The sequence below is a fragment of the Anas acuta genome, chromosome Z (assembly GCF_963932015.1).
Source record: "Anas acuta chromosome Z, bAnaAcu1.1, whole genome shotgun sequence".
Taxonomy (NCBI): Eukaryota; Metazoa; Chordata; class Aves; order Anseriformes; family Anatidae; genus Anas; species Anas acuta.
Genome location: NC_089017.1, coordinates 7,953,722 through 7,981,429, shown reverse-complemented (window position 1 = coordinate 7,981,429; position 27,708 = coordinate 7,953,722). Strand labels below are relative to the sequence as shown.

Below are 27,708 nucleotides of genomic sequence, written 5' to 3'. Positions count from 1 at the left end.
TTTACAGGCTTTTATGATTTATTAAAAAATTCTGAGTACGAGGGTGTTGGAAATGTCAGTGTTTATAAAACAATTTTTGGTTATGTACCTTGGCACAGTCCTGCTGGTCTAGTGATACCGTTACTTCTGGCTTTGTATCACTGCTAGAATTACATTTTAGTGACAACACTCCCCAAAATATTTTCTTCACTCGGGTGTTTGAAATAAAGCCAGTTAAGGTTTCATTTTTCTTTAAAAATTCTGTTGAAGTATTGCTGGGAGAGGATATTTTTTTGGTTGTTTTAATGCCTGTTTACATTTTGCCTGTATAAAGGTAAGGACTGTGCTCTACAGAGATGAATGTGTGTGATGTGCTATACTGTGTTTATAAACCCTTTTGCAGGCTGTCAGCTGAGTGTCCATGGCTCAAGAGAAGAATTATTTTATTTTTTAAATTTCATATCGTATGCTATATACCCATAGTGAAGTTAGGAGTCATAAGTGGAATTGTTTGGGTAGAAGAACCCTTTTGACACTGAACAAGAAAATTGTATTTAGATTCTGCAGCATTTAGGAGACTGACTGAAGAGAGGCTGAAGATGCCTAAAAATGTTAGGGCCTGATTTTGCACAACTTTGCCTGGATGAAGAATCCTTGCAATCATAGTTCCTCTCACTGATGACAATGAAATTATTTATGTGGGTTATGAGCTATTTGTATGACAAAGAATGTGCAAGAGTCTTAACCATACAGTAAAGCTGCCCTTGCACAAATTCTTCCAGAAGTTTTATTTTGCAATAGTCAGTTGGATGAACTTTTCCTTTCCGCATCCTGCGTATGATGAAACACTTATTTGACAATGTACTCACTGTTGATCCAAACAGGAATGTGTGAGGTAATCTATCACTTCCCCAAGCTGTGATTTGCAGGAGTCTGTGTGAGCCCCAGGAAAGCAATGTGCTTGGTAATATATTTAATACAAGGAGTCTGAACAGTGTGCAGTGCTGTGTTCAGCATTTACCACTGAAATACAGTCGCTTCTGTAGCAAGCACTGAAATATATATAGTATACATTTAAAGGTTTAACAAAAGTTTCATCTCCATTTGTTTGAAGTGCTTTATATGCTTCACTAGTGCTGAAGCTGTTTCTTCAGATAAAGCAGTCTGGCATGGTTTTGGACCAGTCACTGAGAACATATTCTGTTGAACATTTTTGCAAATTCAGAATTCACGAGTACTTGTTGCAAATATATTGATTCGCTGACATTCTTCACTAGAAGAGTGTTCTAAATGTAAATTTTCAGTTAGCTTACAACTTTGGCAATATTACTAAGATGCTGAACCTGAAAACCTATTGACTATATAAAAATAAAAGGTTAAATATGTATTGAATGTCAGTAGAATAAGGTCTTTTATATCTCTGCCAGTGGAAAACTCTTCTGATTAGTACTGAAGGTTTGACGGGATCAGATTTATTTATTTATTTATTTATTTATTTATTTATTTATTTATTTATTTATTTATTTATTTATTTATTTATTTTGTGGTTCCTGATTAAAAAACAACAGAAACAACAACAACAACAACAAAAATAAACAGCGTGCAGGTAGAAGGGATTTAGATGTAAATAAATTAATCAATCATGTCTCAAAATATCTTAGCAAAAAAATAAAATCTAATGCAAAGTTGCTTGGAAAGTCCTGTCATCTTGGCACTAAAAATAATTTTATGAATTGGTAGAAAAAATATCTTGATTTTTGAGAGAGTTGTCCTATACAGTAGTGAATGTACTTCGTATACAGAAATCAAAAGTGTGAAGGGTAATAATAAGTGGAAATCTAAAAATAGGTTTCCAGGTCTGTATTTAGATTCTTAAAAAAGGTGACCTGATTTTTCAAAGGTGCTGAGCAGCCAGTCGTGCACGTGCATTCCACAACAGTTCTCAGCTGCTCAGCGCTTCCACAAACAGACATGCTATTCAGGATCAGAGAAGTGAAATTTTTAAAAGCTTTTTCTGTACCTCCTAAAATTGATGAATTTTATTAGGCTTGTGCCTAACGTAGTGTTCTAAGACATCTCTATTTTGCCTTATGTCATCTTCCTTATTTAAGTTTTGGCACAGGGTAGCCTGGATTATATAGTGAGGTCACTGAGATCTTGGCTGCCAGCCTTGTTGCACTCTCACTTGGCTGTGAATGGACTCTGCTTTATCTTGCAAAGTTCAGTGAGTATTTATAAAACTGGAACCACAGTTCTTCTGCAAGTTTGGAAAATCCTGATCTTAGTCAGAACGTTTACTATTTTTTCACCAAAAAATAGATAGATGAAAACGGTCCAACTCTGGAAATAGACAGATGTCTTTTTCTATGTATATATTAAAAAATGGAAACAATATTTAAACATGAATCTAAGCTTGGATAGCGAAGTATTTTGTTAATTCATTCTACCCCATACTTTGACTGTATATATTTCTCTTCTGCCCAACACTGCAGTTTTATTATCTGAAGTACAGGTAGTTTTCTGTGTTTTTAAAGCTTATTGGAGAAAAATTGGTCATAATAGTATACAGTTTAAGTCTGATGGTCCTTGAGGCAAAGTGGCAATGGACGGATCATCAATTGGTGTAGTCAAAATATTTCCGTTTTCTTGGAAGAAACTGTGATTTCTGGATCCATGCCTTCCACTTATATGCTATTTTATTTTATATTTCTCTTTTTCTTCATATATATTCCCACAAAATAACAGGCATATTATTTATTTTTATTTTTTTTCAAGTAATTGCTGTGAACAACTTATATTCATAAATGTCAGAAGCCCCCTTTTTTTTTTTTTCCTTAGTATTTCAGTAATGTAAAATTACCTTTGGCAATGTAACAACTCAAAATACAGGAAACCTATTTTTCCTTTAAACTTCTTGCCTGATTGCATATCTCTGCTTAGTTATTTGTGAAACAAATAAAACAACGTTACACACAGTTTCTATGAAAGAATATGCTATTACTGCTTAACTTCATTTGGTTTGGGTTCTGTGAGTCGCGAACTATCAATCTAAGCTGTAACATCAAAATGAAGAAGGATCTGCACTTTTAGTTTGCAAATTACAGTAGAAATATACAAAGCTAATGAAATTCATGATACAGTGTATCGGTGCAGAAACTTGCTAATGCTATATCACATATATCATATAGATCTCTCAATATAGTAACTTGATTTTCTGATTTTACATTTGAATGCAGTAGTTTTTGTGTGTTGTGTAACACTTACTACGATGTGAGTGAAACAGTTTTGGACACAGTTGAAGGTTTTGTCGGACAGATATTGGTAGTAAGATTATTCGGAGATAAATCAAGAAAATGATCTTTAAGTATTTATTTATTAATTTATTTGTCATTTTTTACTGTGCAAAGTTAAAATTATAGTTTCTGTTTTAGAACGGAAGTTTTCCTATGAGGTCCACATGAAATGGTTACAAAGCCCAAAGAGGTATAAGCTATTATTTTCATTCAAGGAATTAGGAAGAAATAGAATTTTTTATGGGTTAGCTTTTGTCATCAGTGTTACATCTTTATGGGAAATTATGAACAACTTTTTTTTTTTTTTTTTTCAGGTTTAGAAAAAAACTGAAAAAGGTGTAAATGATTCAGTTTTGTAGCTAACCTAACCTGAAATATCTGATGTCAGGATTGGTTGTTTGTAAAGAGTTATACAAATAATACATACAGTTCTGGGAACAATAAAAGCTCAGGCACACTGGATTGACATTAGGGATTTAAAGAAATTCTTGGTATGAAACTGCGGGAAGAAACAATATAGACATGAGAATCCTGCCACCTAACTAGTCAAATGGCACTCAAATGACAAATAGCATTAAAAAAAAACTATTGCTAGTTTTGCGGTGAAATCTTTAAAGTACAGTTTCTCGTATGGCTTTCAGTTAAGCCTGATTTTAAAGCCTAATAGAAAGCAGAAATGCAGAACACAATGTAAGGTGTGGACACTCCCATATTTTGAAAAGTACTTGGTTAATTTACTGGAAAATTGGTTACAGCTTTCTTAACGCTAACTAGTCCCTGAAGTAGGTATTGGCTAGTCACTGGGCAGGAATTCAAAAATCTGGGATATGTTGCATACCTGTGACACCACAGAAATCCTAATTCCTTAAATATAGCTACTCAGTTTTGTAATTAGCTGGAGAGGAGCACTAGTCAATGAAATAAATTTGAACAGAACACAAATTTGAAGGAGAAAGTAACTTTTTTTTCTGTTATTTTTATAATAGGTTTCTAACTTTAAATACAAAAATATTTGGTATGGATATGAATTACATTTTCAAACTGCAGCAAACATGCAAGTTAGATGATGAAGATGCAGCCGTTTATTTCCTTTTGAATCTCAACATGGAAAAATAACTCTTTTAAAGTTAGAAATAAAAACATTCTATTGAGATTACAAATGCCTTATGCCGTATTTTACCCTCTTAAACTCTTGTTTTGTTTTGGCTTTTTTTTGCTTTGCTCTGGAAGGAATAGAGACACAGCACTGACATAGGTTTTCCTTCTGCCTGAAAACTGTAGAGTTTGGTTTGGATTGTATCCATGCTGTACCTAGTTCTCGAAGGTTAGATACCATTTATCTGTTCTCTGTGCAAGATGGAGAAATAATAACTCTAAAATAGCGAAAACCATCAGTGTCCTGCCTTTTTATATATATATATATTAACATATATTTTCTGAAGTTTCTAAAGTAAAAGCAATAGAAGGGAAGAGTGGAACATCACAGCAAAGGCCTCATACACCTCATGGGCGTATATACCCATTATATGGGTATACCATTATATTCTAGCTACACACATACACCTCATGGGCAGTGCTGGCTCTTGGGATACCTGCGAAGCTGTTGAAAGCGGTTTTACATGATTTCTGGCACATCATTCTGACCAGTGCTTCCTAGACTTGGGCAGCAGAATTATCTCTCCCAAAATGCATCTTTGCATTTTCTTTCAAACTCCACTTAAGAAATGCATTCTCACTCTGAGCATATGGACCAGTGTAATTTACCAGTCACCTGCGGGGACAGTGCTAATGCAGGGCGCTGAGCAGACTGGTGGGGCAGGGACCCCAGCACTTGGTGAGCAGAGCAGAGCAAGCACCAGCCCTAAGAGCCAGGCACCTTCTGTGTAGGGGTGTTCAGACCAGAGCACTTTTGCTAGTGCTTCTGCGCAGGACAGGAGGCCAGAGCCAGGAGGTCACACAGATAAGATCTCAGCCAAGGGAACTAGGCGTTTCTAATGTATCTTCTAGGCACAGGCTTATTTTGAACTTCAGATGCAGAAAACATTAGGCCAAGACCTTTGTAACTCAGCAGCTTCAGGGGAACTGTAGCGAGGAAAAGAGAGCCCAATCCGTGGTGATTATTCATGGGCAGGCAGACAGGTCCTGCGTCTGGACTCTTGGCTGAGGCTGGTGGTTTATTCCAGTCCCAGCAGCCAGAGGCAGCCCATTTGGCAGGTTTTTCTGGTAACTTTTCCAACAGCCTTTTTTGTCCAGAAGTACCAAGCTGCTGAGGACTGGAGCGGCCCAGTCTTAACCAGGCATTAGCCAGCCTCTGTCTGTCTGTGTCCTGCTGGTGACAAAGAGGAGGGGTGGCTCCAGCCCACCCCATTTCCCTGGTGTCTGCTTGCACCCAGCCTTGGCTGCTACTGCCTGGTCCCCGGGACAGACTCAGGCTTTGTCTGGCTGGGTGCCCCCTGCCTCTGCCAGGAGAGGAGGTTGCAAAAGCGGTTCTCCTCCTTCTCCCAGCACACAGCTGTCCACCCTGGCAGCAGCAATCTTAAGTCAGAAAAACAAGGAGAAAAACACAGAGTTGCTCGCCAGTGTTAAAATTAGCATGTTGACATGATTGTGGTAACTCCTTGATGCTGTTGTATTAGATCCACAAGTAATTCTGCTTTGCTTTTTCCTTGGGGGTTAGCTGCAAATATTTTGTGTTTAGATATCTGAAAAGTTTAAAACATAATTGGAAATTGATCCAAAGGTTATATGCATAGCTAATACAAATACATTTTTAAAGCTCTGTTATGAATGGCCTCATTGAGGAGTGAGGATATTACTGATGAGCTACGTGGAATACTTTCCAGGAATTACAAAAATATTTTCTCATTTTTCTTGGATAGATGCAACACAGTGAAAATGTTAAGTAACTGTGGCAGCGTCAGCAATCTCTGATTAAGTATTCTTAGGGCAAGAAAATTTACCCTTTGGTTCTAAAGCAGTTGATGGGATATATCTTTTTTATATTTACTGCAAGATCAAAATATGCATGTTTGTCTTTATGGGATACCATTATATTCTAGATACACATTTTTCTTTTGAAATCAAGCAGTTGTGATTTTTTCTTTAGTGACTTCTGGGTTTAAAACTGTTACTTGTTGTTTAATTTGCAGTGAACTTTCCTAATTCCTGCAAACTCCTTACAGCCTTTTAACTCCAGCAAAAAATAACTCTGTGATAGAAACTCAGTTCTTTTTTCACAGCAGTTGACTCTTTGCTAATTCCATGCTTTAGAGTAGCAAATGTACCTTTAAAAATATTGCTAGCATGTAGGCTTTGATAAGACTGTGGAGAATATGAGGGTGCTTTAATTTTTGAGTTTTTCCTTCATTCAATAGGAATAGAAGTACTCCTTGCGTTTTTTTTTTTTTTATTATTATTATTTTATTTTTTTTAAGGAGACAGGAAAAAAGCCTATTACATTGAGTAATTATATTTCAATGAAATACTTTTTGTTTATGTGTGCCACTCCCCTCTAGTGAATAGAAGTGGAATTGCTCCATCTCATGCCATGTCATGGACCACCAGCTGCAAACAGAAAGAAATTTTCTTTAACTTTCAGTGACAGAGAATAATCTTTTTTTGGAGTTGAACAATGTGAGCTTTTTTGTGCTTTCCCTATTAAGGACAAACCAGATCTTCATTGTTAAGCATACCAAGTTTGCTAAATTCAGTCCTTTTTGTGCATATAATGCCCATGTAAGTACAGAATTAACTGCAGGGACAATGACAAAGCTATGAGCTATTACTGCTGTGTCTGTAGATTACTGGATTTATGTAATAGTGTCTTGCTTTTTGCCCCAGCTTATATACATGCAGCATTTATTTTAACAATGTTTACTTTTTTCTTAATTGTTGTCAGTATTTGAACATATGTACACACACACGCACATATATATAGTGATTTTTAATTCCTCTATGTTAATGTTTGCTTTATTAAACCTTTAAGTAACTGATACCAATGCTGGCATGGTTTGGTCACAGATAGGTGGGCAAGCCAAGGTAAAAATAACAATCTGTGTATTTTCACACAGATATTTTGGTATAATCACAGAATCACAGAATCATCTAGGTGGAAGAGACCTCCAAGATCACCCAGTCCAACCTCTGACCTAACACTAACAAGTTCTCCACTGAACCATATCCCTAAGCTCTACATCTAAACGTCTTTTAAAGACCTCCAGGGATGGTGACTCAACCACTTCCCTGGCCGAAAAAATAGGGTATGGTATGCATTCTGTAACATGTCAGCCAACGTGATCTCAAGTGTAGGATTTCTCTGGCAAAAGGCCAGCCATATAATTCAGTAATCATGTTAGTCTGTCTTCATTACCCATACATGCATTTAGGGCACCATTAATCTAACATACACAAGTGGAGCAGGTCAGATATCTCATGCCTAGAACTGGGTTGTTTCTTTTGACTTCCAATTACAGACATCTCAAACTATTAAGACTTGTGTATGTGGTGGTCTAAGAAAATACTTGTATCTGATTCTTTGCTCTTTAGTGTTTTTTTTTTTTTTTTTTTTTTTTTTTGGCACAATAAATGGGTGATTAAATGGTGGTAGTGGTGAAAAGAAGTTTCTTTCACTCTGACAACCAGGTAGTCTGTTAGACTTGCACAAGCTATGAAGGTCTCATTCTTTGTAAAATGAGTAGCCTGAAGAAGTCATGTAAGGAAGATGTAAAAATAATGAACTCTAAAATCAACACTAAATTTGATGCGGAGCATGTATGTATTTTTAAAAATGTTTCATTAAAAAAAAAGAACAAGTATCCAAAGTTATTTTCAGTCATATCTAATGAATGCAGAGCTATGCATGAGAGTAGATTTAGATCTCTAGAATTTCATATGTTTATATATTGTACACATGCATTAAAACTGACATTAGACATTCACTTTATACAGTTTTCTTATATGTCTTATACTTCTTATGCACTTAATTTAAGCATGGTAATGCTTAAACACGTATATAAGCATTCAATGACTCAATATACTAGATTTTGTGTTTCCAAAAGTTAGTCACACTTCCTTTCTTTTTTCTCTTATAAATAAATAAATATTATAAATCAATAAATAAATACATAAAGTCTGTATTTAATATTTCACTCTGATGTAAGCATGTAAGTGATAATCAAGTGTAAAGTAACAGCTTTGTCAAGAGCAAATCACATCAAACATTTTTTTTTGTATCCACAGGTTTTTGTGGCTAATGCATGCATTATGAATCAACAAAATCATGCTTTTGAGATACTGGGGGAGAACTGACATGAGAGATGGGAAACCAGTAGTAATAATGGCATATGTAAAATGATTAATAATCTTTCCACTTTACTCAGCACTGGTGAGGTTTTAGTTGCATTTCTTGTGCAGTCTTGGGTGATTCACTTCACATGTGACATTGGAGTAAGTCCAGAGAAGAACAACCAGAATCATATTTAGAACTTATGCCTGTAAAGACAGAGTGATATAATTGTTCAGGAGATAGAAAAAAACTAGGCGAGACTTTTAAGTCTTTGAACATCTACAAGTGCTTTGAAGAAGGGAATGCATTGTTTCCCAAGTCCACTGGGAACATACTTAAATTGCAGGAAGGGGAGAGGGGTGTCAGACTTGATCTTAGGAAAAAAAAATCTGATGACAATTTTGGAATGAATCACTGTCCTTGTTCAGGGAATGTAACTGAACATTGACTGGAAGGTTGTGAATTATCCTTTGTGATAAGGGTTCAGGAACATGTTAGATCTTAGACAAGCCCTTGACAGGAATGGCACAGGTATAGCTGATGTGTCTGAGAAACAGGGTTTGTCCTGAGGACCATCTCTGTTCTTTGATTTCAAAATAGATACTGTGATATCATAAGAAATAAAGTTGAGGGAAGAATTTGGAAGAGAGAAATGATGCTGGCTAGGAGAACAAGAGGCTTAGCACAACCAGGATCCTGTACAATAGCAAGTGAATGTTATAAAAAAATGGGTAGAAGCTGTCAGGCTCTTTGGACATAGTTGCAGCATTACAGTAATGGTAGCAATGGTCCAAATTTACATCCATCAAAATTAAATGCAGTATTATTTCTGATTTCTTAGGGGCATAAGCATGAACACCATACAGAACATGAGGGGAAGAAAATATGATTTCCAAATTTACTGCTTAATGGGGTCTAAAAACCAAGCAGTTATTACAATTATGTTGTGCCATAAATCATTTCTGTTATCCTGATGGAAATCCACTGCAAGTTTGAAGTTTGCTTAGACTACATAATCAGACATGTTGTTTGAAAAGACTAAAGGAACTTTTTTATTTTTAGCTAAAAGAAGCATTAAAAAAAAATAAGACCAGACTGTGTGGACTCTAGTTATGCCAAACCTGCACTGGGATTTGTGGACTAGCATTTTATTTATGGACTGTGTTGTGCATCGCTGCAAATTTTTGTTTTTTTCATTTGTAACAAAGAGATAAAGTCTTGCTTGTTGCTGCATAGCACTTTTAGAACTACAGTTGAGAATTATTATGGAATTAATAATTAGTTGAGAACTATTATGGAATTGTTATTAAAAATGATCTCTTTTCCAGAGAGATCAGTGCTTGCCCATCCAACGTTTGTGTTTGAAAAGAAGGACCGTCCTTTGAAGGTAAAAAGTTAAACTTTTGTTTTGCACAGTTGATCAAAAATGATGAGACACAAGGATTCTATAAACAATGATTCTTACAGTAATCAAATTTTTAGCTCAGATTAAGACTTGTAATAATTGGGATCAAAATAGAACAACGAATAGTGGAAAGCAAATACAAGACTGTTTTTAATACATATATATTGGATTGATATACCTTGTGTCCTGCTCTAGAAAATGGCTGTTCTATTCTCCTTGACCTTTCCACACTTATATTTTTTTCCAGCGGCCGGCAGAGGAACCAGTTTGCAAAGCTGAAAATGGTAATAACCATCTCACTGAAGCAGTATAATAATACATTGAGTTATTCATAGGATCTGACTGTTGCCTGTGAAAATAGTGTTTGGACCTTTATTTTGTATGAGCCAGGACAAATTTCCTGTTAGTAGACTTAGACTACATAGGTTGTAGAGCCACCTATTATGTCCTAATGTAAATTCCCCTGTCTTATTTCAAGAATTCTTGGCTTCTTACCTCTCATATTTACCAAAAAGCTGAACTCCAGAAGCCCTGAAAAGGAGCCAAGTATATTCATCAGCTACATTTGCTCCTATCTGCCCTTTCCTATTTTTTTTGGCCACAGCATAATGTTATTTCTCATATTTAAAATCCTCTGAGCCTATGGGCTGTTGTAATCTGATTCTAAGTGCTTGATTTTAGGTCCCCTGAACTTAATAGAAAGAAAGAAGATTCCCTAGGGCTTTCTGCCAGGTGTTGATTGAGATTCTAAGACCTTCTTTTGCTTTTAGGTACTGCCTTAAGGCTGTTCCTGTAAGTCATTCCTAGAATTTATTGTGTTCAGGTTTTAATTCTGTATAATAACATTGTGCTGAAATCACCTGCCTATCTGTACTCGCAGAACATTATATTTAACTTCCTTTAGATTTCATCTGTTGTTCCAGAAAACGTGCAAGATCATCATCTTTTACTTTTCAGAAGTCTAACTCACTGTCTAATACAGGTATGCCATTTAGATCCAATCATGTTTTAATTACCATAGTTCTGCATTCTCACCTGGTAAAGAAGGGAAGGTATTTTCCTATTTAATAAGTGTTTCTGCTTTGTAGAAATGAAGACTTAAATACTGATATAAACTTGGATGGTAATTTCTAATAAGAAGGTCTTAAAGTAAAAATAAATTATTTTCCCATATTTACGTAGTATTGTATAAAATACTGAAAAATGTGTAGATTTCATACAGTTTCTTTGAGTTGCTCACACAGTCAGTGGAGGAGGAGGGCTGGAAAAGAATGAGATGTCTTGGTTTGTGGAAGAGATCAATGTTCCTTTGGCAATCCCTGAAACTGTAAAGCAGTTTTCCGAAGGGACCCTCTTTCTATCCAGCTGACAGGTGTCCTCAAAGTCCCTTTAAGGATTGTGTGTTGATTCCATGATATTCAGGGGAAACGCAGACAAGTCACTGAAGGCTACTAAGCAGTAGGACTAATCTCTTTTTTACTGTATTTATTTAGCATATGAACTGGGAAGTTTCTCCAGGATTTAGGCATTAGTTGTGTAAATTATATTTTTATTTATAGTTTTCATTTTTAATATTTATTTTAATTTTTGCTTTTATTTTTATTTAGTTCTGTGACACACCTAAACATAGCTAAAAGGATTTAAGATAATCTATGTTGGATTTACCCTGAAAAGTACATCAAAATAAAGTACAAAAAATCACACATATGGTAGAAATTTTAGAGTATGCCTACATCAAAAAATAAATCAGGGTACTAGAGCAAGTATGAGTGTTAGTTGTCTTAACTGTTTGCACTATTAACCAGTAGCTTACTCCCTGGTTTTGTTTTGAACCTCTCTAACAGGCAGTCTTCAAGACAGAGTCACTGTAGAGTGGCTGTAAGCAGTGTGCCTGAACCAGGCTATAGCACTTGGCCTCAGAGACCTCTCTGATTCAGCAGTATAAACATAATCTAGTGGTCTACTTCAGAAAGCTGGTAGATAGCAGGTAGTAATTTGTTCTGCTGCCAGTTAAGACATGACATGAAATTAGCTAGCCTTAAAATTAATCTCTTTGCTCCAAATAAAAAGAATAATGTCAGTTTCTTGTCTTTTCAGATACAAAACTTGCTCAGAAAAGAGGGAGATCATCTTCCTTTACCATCCTTCCTACCTTCCCTCCCTCCCAGCCAGGTAATTAAAAAAAAAACCAACAAACAAACACAAAACCCAAACCAACAAAAAACAACATATAAAATATAAAATCTAATAAAATATATATAATATAAATATATATAATATAAATAAATATATTAAAATATAAAATATTTGTGTAGAAAAGCAGATAGAGATCTGCTTTTAAAGAGATCTGCAGAAGTTCTTTTTTCTGTAGGACAGATCTGGACAGGATTGGGCTGGGCAGGTAGTGAAGAGGAGAAAGGAATATTTTAGGAGGATTGGTAGCATGATGTTATTTGAATTTGTTTTTAGGGAATCATGCAGTTCTGGGGATGAATCTTTAAATAAGTTGCAAGTAGGCATTTTACTGCATGAGGTACAAATAGCAATTGAAAAAACACAGAATGAAGTTAAAGTAATTACATGATTTAGTTTGCTTGCAATTTATTAGTAGTTGTTCCTATAGGAGTGTCATTTTTATCCCAGGAACCTGTCTTCCATCTCACCAGTGACCCTGTGAGCATTCTCCCACTTACTAAGAATGGGGAAGACAGCGTGGTCTGAAATCCTAGTCTGTCTCTTGTCAGGATCAGGTCCTTGACAGACTTTCATGTAAGGGATTTCTAAAGGGATCTTACGGGGCTTTGTTACAGCAACAAATGATATTCTTCCTGCAATGAAAAAGCAGTGATCATGTGTAGAGTATCAGTTGTGTGTAATTTTATAGGACATGGTACATGTTTGCTATTACTTGCATGTTTCTGGCTGGCATGTTGTATCTTTGTAAAAACAGTGAAAGTATCAGGAGTGCAATGCCATCACTGCAGCAAGTTATGAAAGCCTTTTGACTAGAACAGGGCAGGGTACATCAATTTATTTCCATGTTCTTAGGTCTCATTTACTCATTTTAAAAAAGTATGAGATGGGACCAGGTTGTATTGCTATTTCAGTGGCTTTCGCAAACCAACAGCAAAAGTGCATGGTTTCTTGGTTTTGAAAGCTGAAGAAAGATTTGAGATTAAAGCATCTGTTCATATCCAAAAGACTTGTATCTCTGACATAGCCAGAAAACCTATGGCACTTAAGACCCATGATACTTAAGGTTAAGATATTGCTTGGGTAATACCAAAAGAAGCCGGGGGGGGGGGGGGGGGGGGGGGAGGTCAGAGAGGGAGAGCACTTACAAAATCATTAATTAATAATTTAAACTTTTTCATTTTTGATTAAGTTTTAATTCCATGTTCTTTAGTAAAGAAGAACAACATATTCATGACCTCAGCTCTCTTTCGAAGAAACACTGAAGTCAAAACTACAAAAGAAGGTAATTACCATTGCATTATTTATTCACTATAGCTCCACAAAGATGTTCTTAATGGATACAGAAGAGATAAAAATGACAGTTCTCCTGTAAACTGAGTAATATGCCAAGTGTCTTTGTGAGGTTCATCAGTTACTTTTTTAACAGTGTAAATATCTTGTGAGCTCTGGTCTGAGCCTCTGCTCAGACTACTTAATTCCTGAGTGGAATGAATATGGCCTTGCATAGTGAAATCCCACATTTCTAATAAATGACTGAATAAGGATAAAACTCTACTGTTTCAGAAGTCAATGAAGAGACCCTTGGCATCTGCAGGTGCAGGATTAAATCTGAAATACTGGAAGACATGTCTAACACAAAACACTACTGATTTGTTTGAACCTAAATATGAATAGGTTAGTATTTATATTTAGGTCCAAATATATATTTAGGTTCTAAATATAAATATATATTTTATTTAGACATATATATGTATATATTATATAATGCATCACCCTGTTATCCTGATAAGTTGGTGTCACAGCAGAGTTGTATGTGTTTTAGAGGTATTATTTATTTTAGAATATATACCACAGAAACAATAACAATAAATGTTATTTAGTATGCTTTGAAGTTTTCAGTTAAAGAGGCAAGACACATTGGTATGAATTAGATGTGGAGAAAAAGTCTCTGTTTAAATATTTTGTCTTTGTGTTTTGCAAGGATCCTTGTCACAAAGTCAATTGCGGAATGTTATTAGACCTGCCATTTTACAACCCCCACAAGCCCTGACCTGTCCTGAAAATCCTGTAGTATCTCTAATGACTAAGCAAGAAGCACATATTCAGGTAAAAGGAAGAGTAATTTTACTGACTAATTTATGTTTGGAGCTCAATCAAATTAAAGAACAAAAAACAAATGAAAAATCAGTGCTGTTTAAAAGTGGTTAATTATTCCACTGCATGATTTTCAAGGAATCTGTATCTGTTTGAGTGGAATCGATGGATCACTGATTACAGTGGGAACTGTTAAACTAGTGCTAACCCTGTTTAGAAAAACATGTCTTCTTTGCAGTCTGTCTCAATTTTCAGATACCAGGTTTCTGTGGGTGAATCAAGTTTGGGGATCTATATTTTATTTATTTAGAAAGTAACATTTTTATGCTTTGATTAAGGGTACTGGCTTAATACGTAGTTGGAGGACGATTTGCTAACTACCACATATATAAACCTCAGTGACTCTGGATTTCTAGCAGACCTGTTTAGAGCAGAAAGTAAACTTGGACTGATTAATTCATCTGGTTCTGTTATTCCTAGTTACCTGAAGACAGCTCTTATTCCTTATCTGAGAATTCAGTAAGTTCCAAAACAGCAGCAAGGTCATCTATTACCATGAATCCTTCTAGCTCTAAAGCAACACGGTAAGCTTATTATATTTTTACACTATTTTGTCACTCTGCCTATGGCCTGCCCTTTTGTATTACATGTCTAAGATGGTACTAAATCTATCTACATCCACACAGCGCTCACTGGTATTTGTGTGTGGTGCCAAGATTTGTGGGTGCTGACATGAGTTCTGTACACCATAAGGAATGGACTGCTGCCAGGAAACAGTTCATTTCTCGTTAGCAACTCCCAAGCCAGAAACTATTTTGGTTTGCCATTTCATGCAGCTTTGTCAATTCAAAATATGTCTTGGTTTTGAATGTTTACAATCACGTTTTCTCTTCGGAGAACTCTATTCTGATTGCATAGCTGCCCATTTCATAAGCAGATGGAGAGAAAATCGTTAATTATCAACATATGTAAACATATTGGACACAGAATGCATGAAGAAGACCATGCAGGACTGCTTTGGAAGACGTGGTGAATGCTGCAGCTGATATGCTACTTCCATGTACATGCCGGAATTTCTGGCATGAACAACTAGCTGCAGTGACTGTGATAGGGTGGCATCTTTATGCACAGGTTCTCCAGGATGGACTTTTGAATTTCTGCACGAGGAAGCTAATTTCTTTGGACTGGGACACTTTCTCTCACCACTGCCTCTGTATATAACTGAAGGAACTCATACTAGTGCAAAAGAGTGCACTTGAGAGCTCACTTCTCTCTGGAGAATCATGAGAATGCTATAGGTCTGTCAGCTAAACAGTTTAGTGCAGACAGGTTATCCCATGAGTATTAAAACTGCTTCATGGTGGTTGATTAAAGTTTTTTACCTGGAAATTGTGATCATCTGGAGTATACCTTAAGATACTGATTAAAGAACAGTACTTCAAAATTGCTAGGACCACAACCAGTATATCTGTGATGTTGCATCCTTTCCCCCTCCCACCCAATGAGAGCAAAGAGCATGTTGACTGCAAAGGAATCTGTTCAAGTCTTCTTCAGAACCTGATGGACCACAGGTAAAGAGTCTTGCACACACATTTGGGATGCAGAATGCCAGGCTTCCGAAGAGATGAGAAATTTTATATGCACAGGCAACTTAGATTCTCAATACTTATCAACAAGAGGAGCATTGTTAGAGGGCTCAATTATTGTTCTTGGAAGAGCCAGCCTGCCCTGTTCTATCACAATTAATGTTGTGATGATATCCTATGAGTACATGCTGTGTTTTTAGCAGATTAAGAATGATGGTAATGTACATATTAGAAAAGCTAAAGGAAGATGCTCCTGCCTTAAAATCAGTTGATTTTAAGCCAAAATTTAAACCAATATTCCAAGTCCATTTACTTTCTGTCACCTGTACAACATCTGGGAACAAAGACTTGAGTGGCTTTGTTTTCTGAAGTAGATGAATAGAGAAATGCTATGCAGTGTTTCAGTACTGACAAGCTACAGGACTTAAAAGTTCTTAGAGTGTTTTGTTTCCTTTTCTTTTTTCAAAAAAGGGATTACAAATCTTGTATTCTGTGCCTGATTAATTTTGTATATCAGAATTGTGGTAAACGTAGACTTAATTGCCAAGCTGAATACTAATTTAAATATGACCAGGTGCTTTCTGGTCTTCCAAGATTATAGGAGAGGGCTAGTGCCATTCTTCTGAGTGTCTGTTGCTCAAAAACGTGTCATAAAAATCTTTCTGGAGTAGCTGTTTTCTCATAGGTAACTCGACAGGTATTCAAACAGCTGTATTAAACTCCATATACATGCTAAAAAGTAGCAACCATTGCAGCCAGGCCTGCTGATCACTAAGAAAAAAAAAAAAAAGTGAGTTTTTTTTTTAATTATCAGTCAAGGTGAAATGATTGGCATTTGTGTACCAAAAAAAAAAAAAAAAAAAAAGCATTGTGAATCAATAACATAGATTCCTGCTGCCTGCAAATGTCCCTTTCTTTCCCCCATCTTTCTCATGTTCTTCTCTGTGATACAGTTCTGTCAAGAGATGAATGAAAATAATTTGTTAGTCCTCTGCAGTTGCTGCAGCTGTTGATATCACAGGAAACCACCAACAGTTCCATTTTCTGAACTTACTAGCTTACAGCAATAAACTAAAGAGGAGAAATTTACTGATTTTCTTGAGTCTTATTAAGAAAATAATTAGTAAATTTGAAATTATTAAAATATTATGGATAATAATAACAATTATAAATAAATTTATTAACATTTTAAAGACAACATTTTTTTCTAAGTGACAGAAATACAATGTTGGGAAAATGCAGACTTCTGATCATGTATTCATCTTTGCACAATAATTTGCCTGAAAACCTTGCAGTGCGTCAGGGCCAGCACTAGAAGTGGCAGCCTCTCAGAACCCTCTGGACACTCTGAGAAGGAGCAGCGGAGTATCTGAATCTACTCCCTCTCCATAGTATCTTTCCAGTGTCCTATAGACATTGCTCCTTCTCTGATTCTTCCTTGTTAGTGTTAGTTTCCTGAATTCAGTGTCTCTGATTTGCATCTCCATGTCAGTATCATCCTGGCACATTCTGTTCTTGCCCTGCAGCAACATAAGGGTATTGAGGTTTTAATGAGACTCTCAGGCTGGCACATACAATTTAATTGTCTGCAAAAAGAAAGATCCTGACAGATTGTTTTTTTCTTAAATTTCTCAAAATAATCAAAATCTGTTTCCTGCATTATTTATTTGAGACAAGGTTCTAGTTTTTGATTTTTAGCTCTTCTAGAATACTATCCTTATGCTTTTGCTAGTAGAGTAGCCTGGATGTAGCAAATGAAATCTCAGAATGGAAATTGATTACAATTCAGTGAATTTTAATGGAAAATTGTCTTTACTAAAGGCTAAGAAAGTAATTAGTTTAAACACACTTCAGATTTCCTGTTCATGGCATAAAATCTGTAGGGAAGACTTCAAGGCTGAAAAGAGACTGATTTTCTGCTTTTTATATTTTATTTCCTCTTTGTGTTTGTAACACATCAAACATGGATGAAGAAAAGTTAAGGAGTATTATTTCTGTGAGTGTAAGGTACTGAATTAACTACTGAATTCCTTCATACTACATGAAGAGATTTCAAGCACATTGTCACTGTGAACACAAAGACTTAGTTGTAGACACATATCATCAAAGTTTTAGAAGCAAACCCAGCTTATTAACAGGAATATCCTCTGCATGACGTAAGTGCCACTAAGCCCTCCCAAGGATGATAAGTGCTCTAGAAGAGAATTGATAAGTGGTGCTGAGGTATGTACTTTGTGTCAGAGCATCAGATTGTCTTCCTGACAAATCTTCCTTCTGAAACAGAAGGAGCCAAGAATGGTTTTGACTTTGACAGCAAGAGATATACAGTGATAAGTTCTACAGAAAGCATGAACAACCTGTAGGCCTATTGTCAAAAAATGCCAGCAGGAACAATTTCCAAACAAAGAAGTTTATAAGGACTTTTTTGGTGAATTTTATAAAAAATGGATCTTGTTAATTTAAAATGGCAATCGAGTCAGCAGGAATCACAATTAATAATCACAACTCAATTTATACTAAAATATTCTTGATTGTGATATACAAGTAATATGCTTTTTATAAGTTGTGACTGTATCACTATTGCAAAAAGCATTCTCTTAAAACCTCCTGAGAAGCAAGAAGCTAATTGAGAGCTGCGAAGCTCGGGGAGGCAATTCAATAAAAATACTTAATGTTTTTTACCTAGAAAACCTAAGATGGTAAGAAGGGGAAAGGGAAAAGAAAAAGTGTTGTTTTAGTGTAGCTTCTGCCAAAACTAGTCACACTTAAGAAACTCCAGATCCTAGTTGTAACATAATTTATCTACAGTGGGAAATTTTCTCCCAAATCTGTATCCCCCAAAACTATTATTTAGTCAGTGTCACAGGACTGTAAATACTTACTTTTCTTCACTTCTCATCTTAAATATATCTGGAGAATAGGTCACTGAAGAACGTAAAGATCTTTGTTTCCTGTTTTTGTTATATCTCATCATAAGCCATGTGCTATCATACGATATCATCTCATGAGCTGGCAATGTGCACTTGCGGCTCAGAAAGCCAACCATATCGTGGGATGCATCAAAAGAAGCATGGCCAGCAGGTGGATAGAGGTGATTCTCCCCCTCTACCCCACTCTTGTGAGGCCCCACCTGGATTTCTGTACCCAGCTCTGGGGCCCCGAGCACAAGAAAGACATGGACCTGTTAGAAGGAATCCAGACGAGGGCCTCAAGGAAGATCAGAGGACTGGAGCACCTCTGCTATGAAAACAGGCTGAGGGTGTTGGGGTTGTTCAGGCTGGAGAAGAGAAGGCTCCAGAAAGGCCTTTCTGCAGACTTTCAATACTTAAAGGGGGCAGACAGGAAAGACAAGGAGAGACTTCTTACCAGGGTGTGTAATGATTGGACAAGGAGTAATGGTCTTAAAGTAAAATAATGTAGGTTTAGATTAGATATAAGGAAGAAATTATTCACTCAGACGGTGGTGAGGCCCTGGCACAGGGTGCCCAGAGAAGCTGTGGCTGCACCATCCCTGGCAGTGCTCAAGGCCAGGCTGGATGGGGCTTTGGGCAGCCTGGGCTGGTGGGAGGTGTCCCTGCCCATGGTGGGGAGGTTGGAGTTAGATGATCTTTAAAGGTCCCTTCCAAACCAAGTCATTCTTTTATTAAATGATACTACAATTCTCTGATGCTACAATACCTTTACATATTTTTGCAGTATTTATCTGAATTAAAAGTGTATTAGAACGCACTGCCTGTCTGCTTTTCTAAGTTGTTTGGTGGATGACCAAGGAGGGCCTGTGAGGCACTGGGAAGTAGGTTATTCTGTAGGGCACCAGAGCTGCATCAACATGGAGGAATAGTTGTTTATCAATGGCACAACATTTTCATGGTGCAAAAAATAGGGAAACAAATGTGACTCATTAAAGCTTCTGGAATAAGAAGCTTTAGAGTAGAACACTTCCCAGAGGAGGAAGAGAGGGCATGTTCTTTTGCTTGTTGTCCTTTGCTTTCAAGGAACATCCTTGGTAATCTTCATGAAATGCAGTGTAATCCTATATGTTCCTTTTCTCAAATGTTACGTAGAGAACAGTTTCAGATTCTCTTAAAGATTATGTCTATCTGATTGCTTAAGAGGTCATTTTTTGTTTGTCTTTAATAATGTAAGGTGTGGCAAAGTAAATGCATGAACATATTTCTACTCTTAGTTCTATATTTATATTTGTAAAAGAAATTATATTATTTAAATAGTTCTAAATCACAGCCTTATTTTGTTCCCACAGAACAGAAAACAGAAGTGTATTATGCAACAGCAATTCTAGTTTTGTGTTTGGAGAAAACATGGATGAGAGAGTTTTGGTAAGATCTGTGAATGCTTGCAGGCTTTTTATCAAGATTAACATACTTAGGAGTTTATATTTTTTCAGAGATTAATACTTTTGTAGCTCCTCCTTTCATTTTAAGATGTGAGTAGATAGATTCTAACGGCTGTTGAAGAGATAATATTTATTTTCTTCAGGAGAGGTAGGCATCCTTATTTTCCCATCCTAAATAACTACCATAACTATAAACCCATACCAGTATGCATTTCCTTTCTTTTGCTCATTTTTTACCTGTAAAAGGCTTGTTTAAATACTCCACATAAAGCAGAATAGCCACAATAGGAGAGGAAAGAATGTATTTCCCACCATTCTAACATTTTTGATCATAGTTGTTAAGAGATAGGAGAAATTAGTATGAATTCTGTTGGGCAGAGAGGAAAATTGAAAACAAATCCTAGATAGTGTCCATGTTAAGATACATTGTGCAGCTGTGAAACAGCTTAATGGATCAAGTCCTGAAAAAAAACTTATGACAACAAGGTGGTTCCCAAGCTGAAGACTGTAACGCTTAAAGTGGTATTGAAATTCAGTTTCTATTAGAAGTTCAGTGAAAGCAATTTACATATCTGTCAGTGAAAAAGCTTCAGAACTGTAGGGGTGGGCTACAGCTTGTGACAAGGATATATGTATAGCATGGGAATTGAGCCACAGTTATTGTCAGGAGCACTTTCTTAGACTTAGGACATATTCTGCAAAATAGAAGGATGGAAAGTTTTAATTCCTCTGAGGTTAAGTTTGTGGTGACTGGGAGTTTTAAGTTATTCTGGGGTTTAAATGCTTAAACTGGAAATTAGCTGTTACTTAAAAATCTAAGTCCTTCAGTAGATTTACAGCTTAGTCCAGGGTCCTTACAAAGAAGCCATTCTTCCTGGGAGGATTGTGTATTGATTTTATGACAATAAAATAACGTTGAAATTGCATCATCTGTGTTGGTGTTTGTTCTTAATATATTACAATTCTTAATCATCTCCTTAGTGTGAATTCAAACATTCAGTGGTCTGTTTGATAACAAGTAACATAGCCCTTTCATTTAAATAGGAATTCTTACTTCTCCTCTTTTTTTTTTTTTTTTGTATTGTTTCTTTCTATCTTTCTTTGTTTTTTAGAGCCCTGAAAAGCATCCCAAGCCATGTAATGAAGTTGATTCATGTAAAGGAGAAACAACATCCCTATACATAGAATCTTTTCAAGTTAGTCCACAAACAAGTAAGCATACTCAGCAAACAAGTACAGTTAACTTTTGTATTTTATGTTTGAGGGTGTCTTAGAGGTTGTCAGAGGAATGGTGCTCAGTAATTTTCATCTATTACCAAGGTGTCCAGTCACTAGTACACTATTGCAGTATGTGTAGTCTGCACTTAGAAAGCAGCAGCAGTTTGTTTTATGATATTTAAACCAGACTAACTTCAAAATGAATAATCAAAGTTATACATGAAAGGGTAGAGTTTTCCAGAAATATTTGTTATTTGAAAAAGTGCAGTGAACTTAGTGAACATCTTTCAGACTGTATTTTTGAACTACAATTTCAAACTATCTGCAGTAAAATGTAAATGTAAAATACTTCTCTCATATAAAATACTTTTCATTATTTATACCCTTATAGTAGAACTAAAAATTCTATGCAGGCAGACTTCAGGGATTGTTTGTGATTCTGATGGGCAGCTTTTCTGCTAGGCAAGCCACGTAAACATTGACTGTTTGAGGGAATTCCAAATAGGTCCCTATCTTTAGCTCCCTCCTGAAATTTTACATCTCTTTCTGGTAATGTATGTATTGGGTCATCTTGTTTTGTAGTAGCATTCTTCCAAGCCAAAAAAAAAAGAGAAAGGACGTGGAAAACAGATTATGCAAACACTCATTTTTTGTAGCGTATGTTCTTTTCAAATTTTGTCCTTTCATGTTCCTGTCAAATAGTCATTGTATATGTATTACTATTCTGAATATTGGGACATATGCCTTTCATTATTATTAAACTGCACAGCAGTATGACAGACCAGTTTAATCTGGAAAATCAACTTCTAATCATTTAGGGTTTGTTCCTGCAACTTGTCCCTTGGGCCTCTCCCCTGCAGAGAGCCCTATTCAATTAAAAATAAGCCTAAATAGATGTGACATTTTGCTGTATTCCAGCCTTTTTCTCTTCTATCTGCTGCTTTGGCCAAAAGCTTATTAATAGCATTTAATGATAACAGACACAGGGAATACGGAAGTCACGGGCTGTTATATGTGCTATAAATATTCCTTTTACAGAAAGGATTTCCTTTTTTTTTTTTCCCCTACAGAAACAGCTTTGTTAAGGAATACAACACTAATTGAATCAACATCTGCTTGTATTTCCAAGACAGTGGAGAAAGTTCTATTAGATAAAGTTGAAGTTATAACGGGAGAAGAAGCAGAACACAATGTATTACAGGTGTGTATTTCATCAAGCCCTGGTGATGAGCAGTTTTGTTGTTGAAAAGAACATCTAGATCTATTATAGATCGCAGAAATCAGAACATCAGTTTATATTTTAGATTTTTTTTTAAGATATAGCTATGCTAATTTATTTCTCCATAGGCTGAAAATTTTTGTATTGTGTCTGTTCATTCTGTAGTCCCCTTCAAAATTTCATTCTATGGTTGTATATTACAAGCATCTTCACAGCATGCCAGCAGTAATTGAAACATCAAAACTGAAAGTAAATTAAGATTTTTTTAATGATAAAACTTACAGAAAAAAAATGTTATCAAAATAATTAGTTTTATAATTCATCTAAAATACCAATTATCTTTCTCGTCTAGCAGTATGCATTTTGCTGTTCTTCATCTTCAAACTGGTATTTTCTCAGACAATAGCAAAGACGTATAGGGTTTAAAAAATCTTAAAATTGAGAGTTACATAGTTTTAGCATTGCTGAAATCTTTTGTCAGAACATGGAAGTCTTACTCTTTGTGGGGTAGTATTCTCTTAGTAGTACTGGTATCCTCCTATACTGGGCTACATAATGTTTTCAATGAGAGAGGTAATAGGTTGAAATAGTTGCAACAAATTCAGGTATGTTAGTGGATATCGCAGTTGAAGAGTTAATGAAGATGAAATAATTGAAAAAGTAAACTGACATGCTGACTGTTTTCAAAGACTAACATGTCAGGGACTCATTTCATTTTAAGTAATAATGTTGATGTATCTATAAAACTGTCCTGTATACAGACATACTAACATATTTAAAGCTGTATTAGAAGGTTTAAAAACATAAACTTTTAGAACCAGTAAAGTTAACATTGGCTGGCAATTTCCATCATGTCTTTCTCTTTCAGATTAACTGCAAGCTCTTCATATTTAATAAGCTTTCTTTAACCTGGATTGAAAGAGGCAGAGGATCTCTCAGGCTTAATGACACTTCTAGCAATAAATGTGGAATGTTGCAATCAAGGCTAAGTAAGAATTGAATAACAAAGTAACACATGCATAAAATACTAAATAACTTACACTGTTGCTGCCCAGAATCAATTTATCTCAGGACATTTAAAACTCAGTAGCTAGTTTTATTTAAGTGAACTTGCTGAGAGTCTTTTTGTCACTAAAGACTGAGGCATTGCCTTGCCTGGGCATTTTTCACTCAGTTTTTGCAGTCAGGCATATTACTGTTGTTAGGTTCTGTGTGTTTCTACTGCAATGTATCTTTAGCTCAGTCACCAGTGTGACAGTTTGCTCTTTGTTGATTCTTCTTTTCCAGGAGCACTGTTTCAAGTCACTTCAAGAATGTTGTTTTTACCGTGCTGTCATTTTTGTATTGCATTGCACAGTTTCAGCAGATTATTTGCTCTGCATTCCAAATGTATTAAAGAAACTAATATATTTTGGTATTTTAAAAGAATTTTAAAATAATATCTAACAACATCAGCTTTTAGACCAAATTAAAAGGAATAATTCATGAAAGTATTTAGTTGTATAGAAGTGCTGGAAAAAATGCTATAAAAAGGAAGATAATTCCGATTACTTATATGAATCTTCTTATTTTAGTTATGCGAAATCAAGGCAGCTTGAGACTGATTCTCAACACCAGACTCTGGGATCAAATGGTAATAAAAAGAGCAAACAGAAAAAGTGTGTGCTTCACTGCAACAGACCAAGAGGACCACTCTGTTCAAGTATTTCTAATTCAGGTAATCAAAAGATAAAAACCCACCCAAATTCTCATGTCATCTAAGATTCTGAAAATTTGCCGAGGCTTTGGTTTTAGCAAGTAGTATTTTATACTCTGTCAGGCTGTGCTTAGCTTAGCTTTTGCATAGCTTTTATTACAAAATGAGTTATCACTGCTATCTGTTGGTACTTAAAAAAGGGTTTGAAGACGTGATTATTGCCTTAGGACAGCCACTTCCAAACTCTGGTACACATACCACTGATGGAATCAATATTATTCCACAGTGTTATGCAGCACTTCCTGTTCTTTACAAAAACATTTGTAAGTCACTTAGGTACAAGGCTGCAGCTTTCTGATGTGGTTCTAGACACAGTACTTGCAACTCTTATGCTTGACCAACCTGATAAGCTTCTATAATGAAATGAGGAGCCTGATGGATGAGGGGAGAGCAGTGGGTGTGACCTTTGACTCTATCCATGTGACCTTTGACTCTATCCTTTGTGAACTTTGACTCTGTTCCCCATAAGAAACTCAAAGAGAAGCTGTTGCTATATGGGCTGGAGGAGCAGACAGGTGGATCAAAAACAGGCTGAACAGCCAGACCCAGAGGGTAGTAGTCATTGTCGCAAAGTCTAGTTGGAGTCCAATAATGAGTGGAGTACCTCAGGGATCAATACTGTGTCCAGCCATGTTTAACATCTTTGTAAATGATCTGGATGATGCAATAGAATGCACCCACAGTAAACACACTAAGCAGGGGGAGTGGCTTACTCACCAGAGTAAGTCACCCAGAGGGACCTCAACAGGCTGGAGAGGTGGCCTGACACCTGTCTCATGGAGTCCAACAAGGAGAAGAGGAGAGCCCTGCATCTGGGGAGGAACAACACAAGGCACCAGTATGTGCTGAGAGCTACCCAGCTGGAAAGCATCTCTGCAGAAAAGGATCTAGGAGTCCTGGTGGACATGAAGTTGAACATGAGTCAGCAACATGCTGTTAAGAAGGTTCATTGTATTCTTGGCTGCATTAGACCAAGTATCTCCAGCAGGTCAAGAGAGGCGATCCTTCCCCTCTGCTCAGCACTGGTGAGGCCACATCTTGGTGTACTGTGTCCACTTATGGGCCCTCTGGTACAAGAGAGAGATGGGCATATTAGTAAGAGTCCAATGGAGGATCACCAGGATGATTAAGGAACTGGAGCACCTCTCCTGTGAGGAAAGGCTGAGGGAGCTGGGGCTGTTCAACTTGGAGAAGGGGAGGTTTGGGAGAGGATCTGATCAATATATCTATAAATACCTTAAGGGAGGATGCAAATGTGGTGGTTTTACTCAGGTGGGCAGCCAAGCTCCACCACAACCACTCTCTCACTCCCCCTCTCCTCAGAAGGAAGGGGGAGAAAATACAACACAGAGAACTCGAGGTTTGAGATGAGAAAGGTTTAATTAAAGGGAAAGGGAATGGGAAGGAAAAAACAGATACAAAAGAAACAATCAGTCCGCGCGGAAGCACAGAGAGAGAGAAAAATTATTCTCTACTTCCCATCAGCGAGCGGTGTTCGGCCACGTCCTGGGAAGCAGGGCCTCAAACACGTAGTGGTTGTTCAGGAGGAACAGCCCCCTCCCCCACGAGAGCCCCCCCTTTTATTGCTGAGTGTGACATCAGGTGTTATGGAATATCCCTTTGGTTGGTTTAGGTCAGCTGCCCCGGCAATGTCCCCTCCCCATCACTTGCCCACCCCCAGCCTGCTGGCTCTTGGGGGCTTAGGAGTCCTGATGCTGTGCCAGCACTACGCAGCAATAGACACAACACTGGAGTGATATCAGTGCTGTTCCAGCTATGAGTGCAGAGCACAGCACTGTGCGGGCTGTTGCAGGGAAAAGGTGACTCCAGCTCAGACAGACCCAACACAGCAAAGCAGACAGAGTCAGGCTCTTTATTGCTCTAACTGGATGCATATAAGCCTCTGGGACCCAATGGGATTCATTCCAGGGTACTCAGAGAGCTGGCTGATATCCTTGCAAGACATCTCTCAATTATTTTTCAATGGTCCTGGGAATCTGCAGAGGTCCCAGTTGACTGGAACCTGGCAAAGGTTGTCCCACTTTTCAAGAAGGGCAAGAAAGAAGACCCTGGTAATTACAGGCCTGTCAGTCTCGCTGCAGTACAAAAAATATGGAGAAGGTTATTCTGAGAATTATTGAAAAACACGCAAAAGATAATGCAGACATTGGTCACAGCCAACATGGGTTCACAAGGGGAAAGTCCTGTCTTATGAACTTAATTTCCTTTTATGATGAGGTCACCCGCCTACTTGACCAAGGGAAGCCAGTTGATGTAATCTTTTTGGATTTCAGCAAAGCTTTCAATACTCTTTCTGACAATATCCTTCTGGACAAAATGTCTGGCATACAGCTAGACAAATACATAATGTAATGGGAGAACAGTTGGCTGACAGACTCACACGGTTCTACTAAATGGGGTTCAGTTTCAGGTTTCTTGATCATGGGAAGGTCTACGTGACACCAGGCCTACTGAATCCTGATGTTGAACACCTTTCTCTGAGGGGGGAAAAGATTTTTGCCCAGGAGTTAGCAAGATTGGTTTATAGGACTTTAAACTAGGTTTTAAGAAGGAAAGGGACAAAACCAGACCCACCAGTGATAAGCTACAGGACATGTAGCATGCCAGTATTTGAGGAACTTCATGCTAGTGAGGCCCTTCTGTCTGCTCCACAAGGGGATGAGTTGAATGAAGGACATCTGAGATGTTTCTATACAAACACATGCAGCGTGAGAAACGAGTATTTCAGCTCCCTGAAGTGCTTGTTTACTAATGCATGTAGTATGGGAAACAAACAAGAAGAACTGGAGATTTGTATGCAGTCACAAGGCTGTGATCTCACTGCAGTCATGGAGACATGGTGGAATAGCTCACATGACTGGAATGCTGTCATGGAAGGCTACGTGGTTTTTAGAAATGACCGGCCAGGAAGGCAAGGTGGTGGCATTGCTCTTTATATGTGAGAGAGCAACTGGAATGTGTGGAGCTCTGCCTAGGGGTGGATGTAGAGCAGGTTGAGAGCTTATGAGTAAGGACTAAAGGGCAGGCTACTGTGGCTGATACTGTTATGGGTGTTTGTCCACCTGATCAGGTAGATTAAGCATTTCTCAGACACCTCCAAGCAGCCTCTCAGTCACAAGTCCTGGTTCTCATGGGGGACTTCAACTACCCTGATTATCTGTTGGGTAGGCCACACAGCTAGGCACAAACAGCCCAGGAGGTTTCTGGAGTGCACTGATAACAACTTTTTGACACAGATGGTGGAGAAGGCAACAAGGAGAGATGTGCTGCTGGACCTTGTACTGATGAATGAGAAAGGACTAG

General features: G+C 37.1%; 1 protein-coding gene across 4 annotated transcripts in view; it reads left to right on the top strand.

Annotated features, from left to right (window-relative positions):
• The window catches only part of RANBP3L (RAN binding protein 3 like), a 44,749-nt gene that overhangs the window by 1,379 nt on the left and 15,662 nt on the right, over positions 1-27,708 (top strand). For 2 of the 4 annotated variants that reach the window (XR_011091082.1, XM_068666348.1), the window contains exons 2-13: positions 9,885-9,943; positions 10,209-10,245; positions 10,866-10,943; positions 12,059-12,133; positions 13,368-13,439; positions 14,139-14,263; positions 14,732-14,835; positions 20,099-20,174; positions 21,304-21,403; positions 22,480-22,610; positions 23,497-23,617; positions 24,203-24,345. Coding sequence is in view for 3 of the 4 variants with exons in the window: in XM_068666348.1 (XP_068522449.1) it covers positions 9,885-9,943; positions 10,209-10,245; positions 10,866-10,943; positions 12,059-12,133; positions 13,368-13,439; positions 14,139-14,263; positions 14,732-14,835; positions 20,099-20,174; positions 21,304-21,403; positions 22,480-22,610; positions 23,497-23,617; positions 24,203-24,345 (1,121 nt within the window). In the remaining variant the exon portion in view is untranslated. The remainder of the gene's footprint in view (positions 1-9,884; positions 9,944-10,208; positions 10,246-10,865; positions 10,944-12,058; positions 12,134-13,367; positions 13,440-14,138; positions 14,264-14,731; positions 14,836-20,098; positions 20,175-21,303; positions 21,404-22,479; positions 22,611-23,496; positions 23,618-24,202; positions 24,346-27,708) is intronic. The other 2 variants (XM_068666349.1, XM_068666350.1) reach the window with 2 other exon arrangements.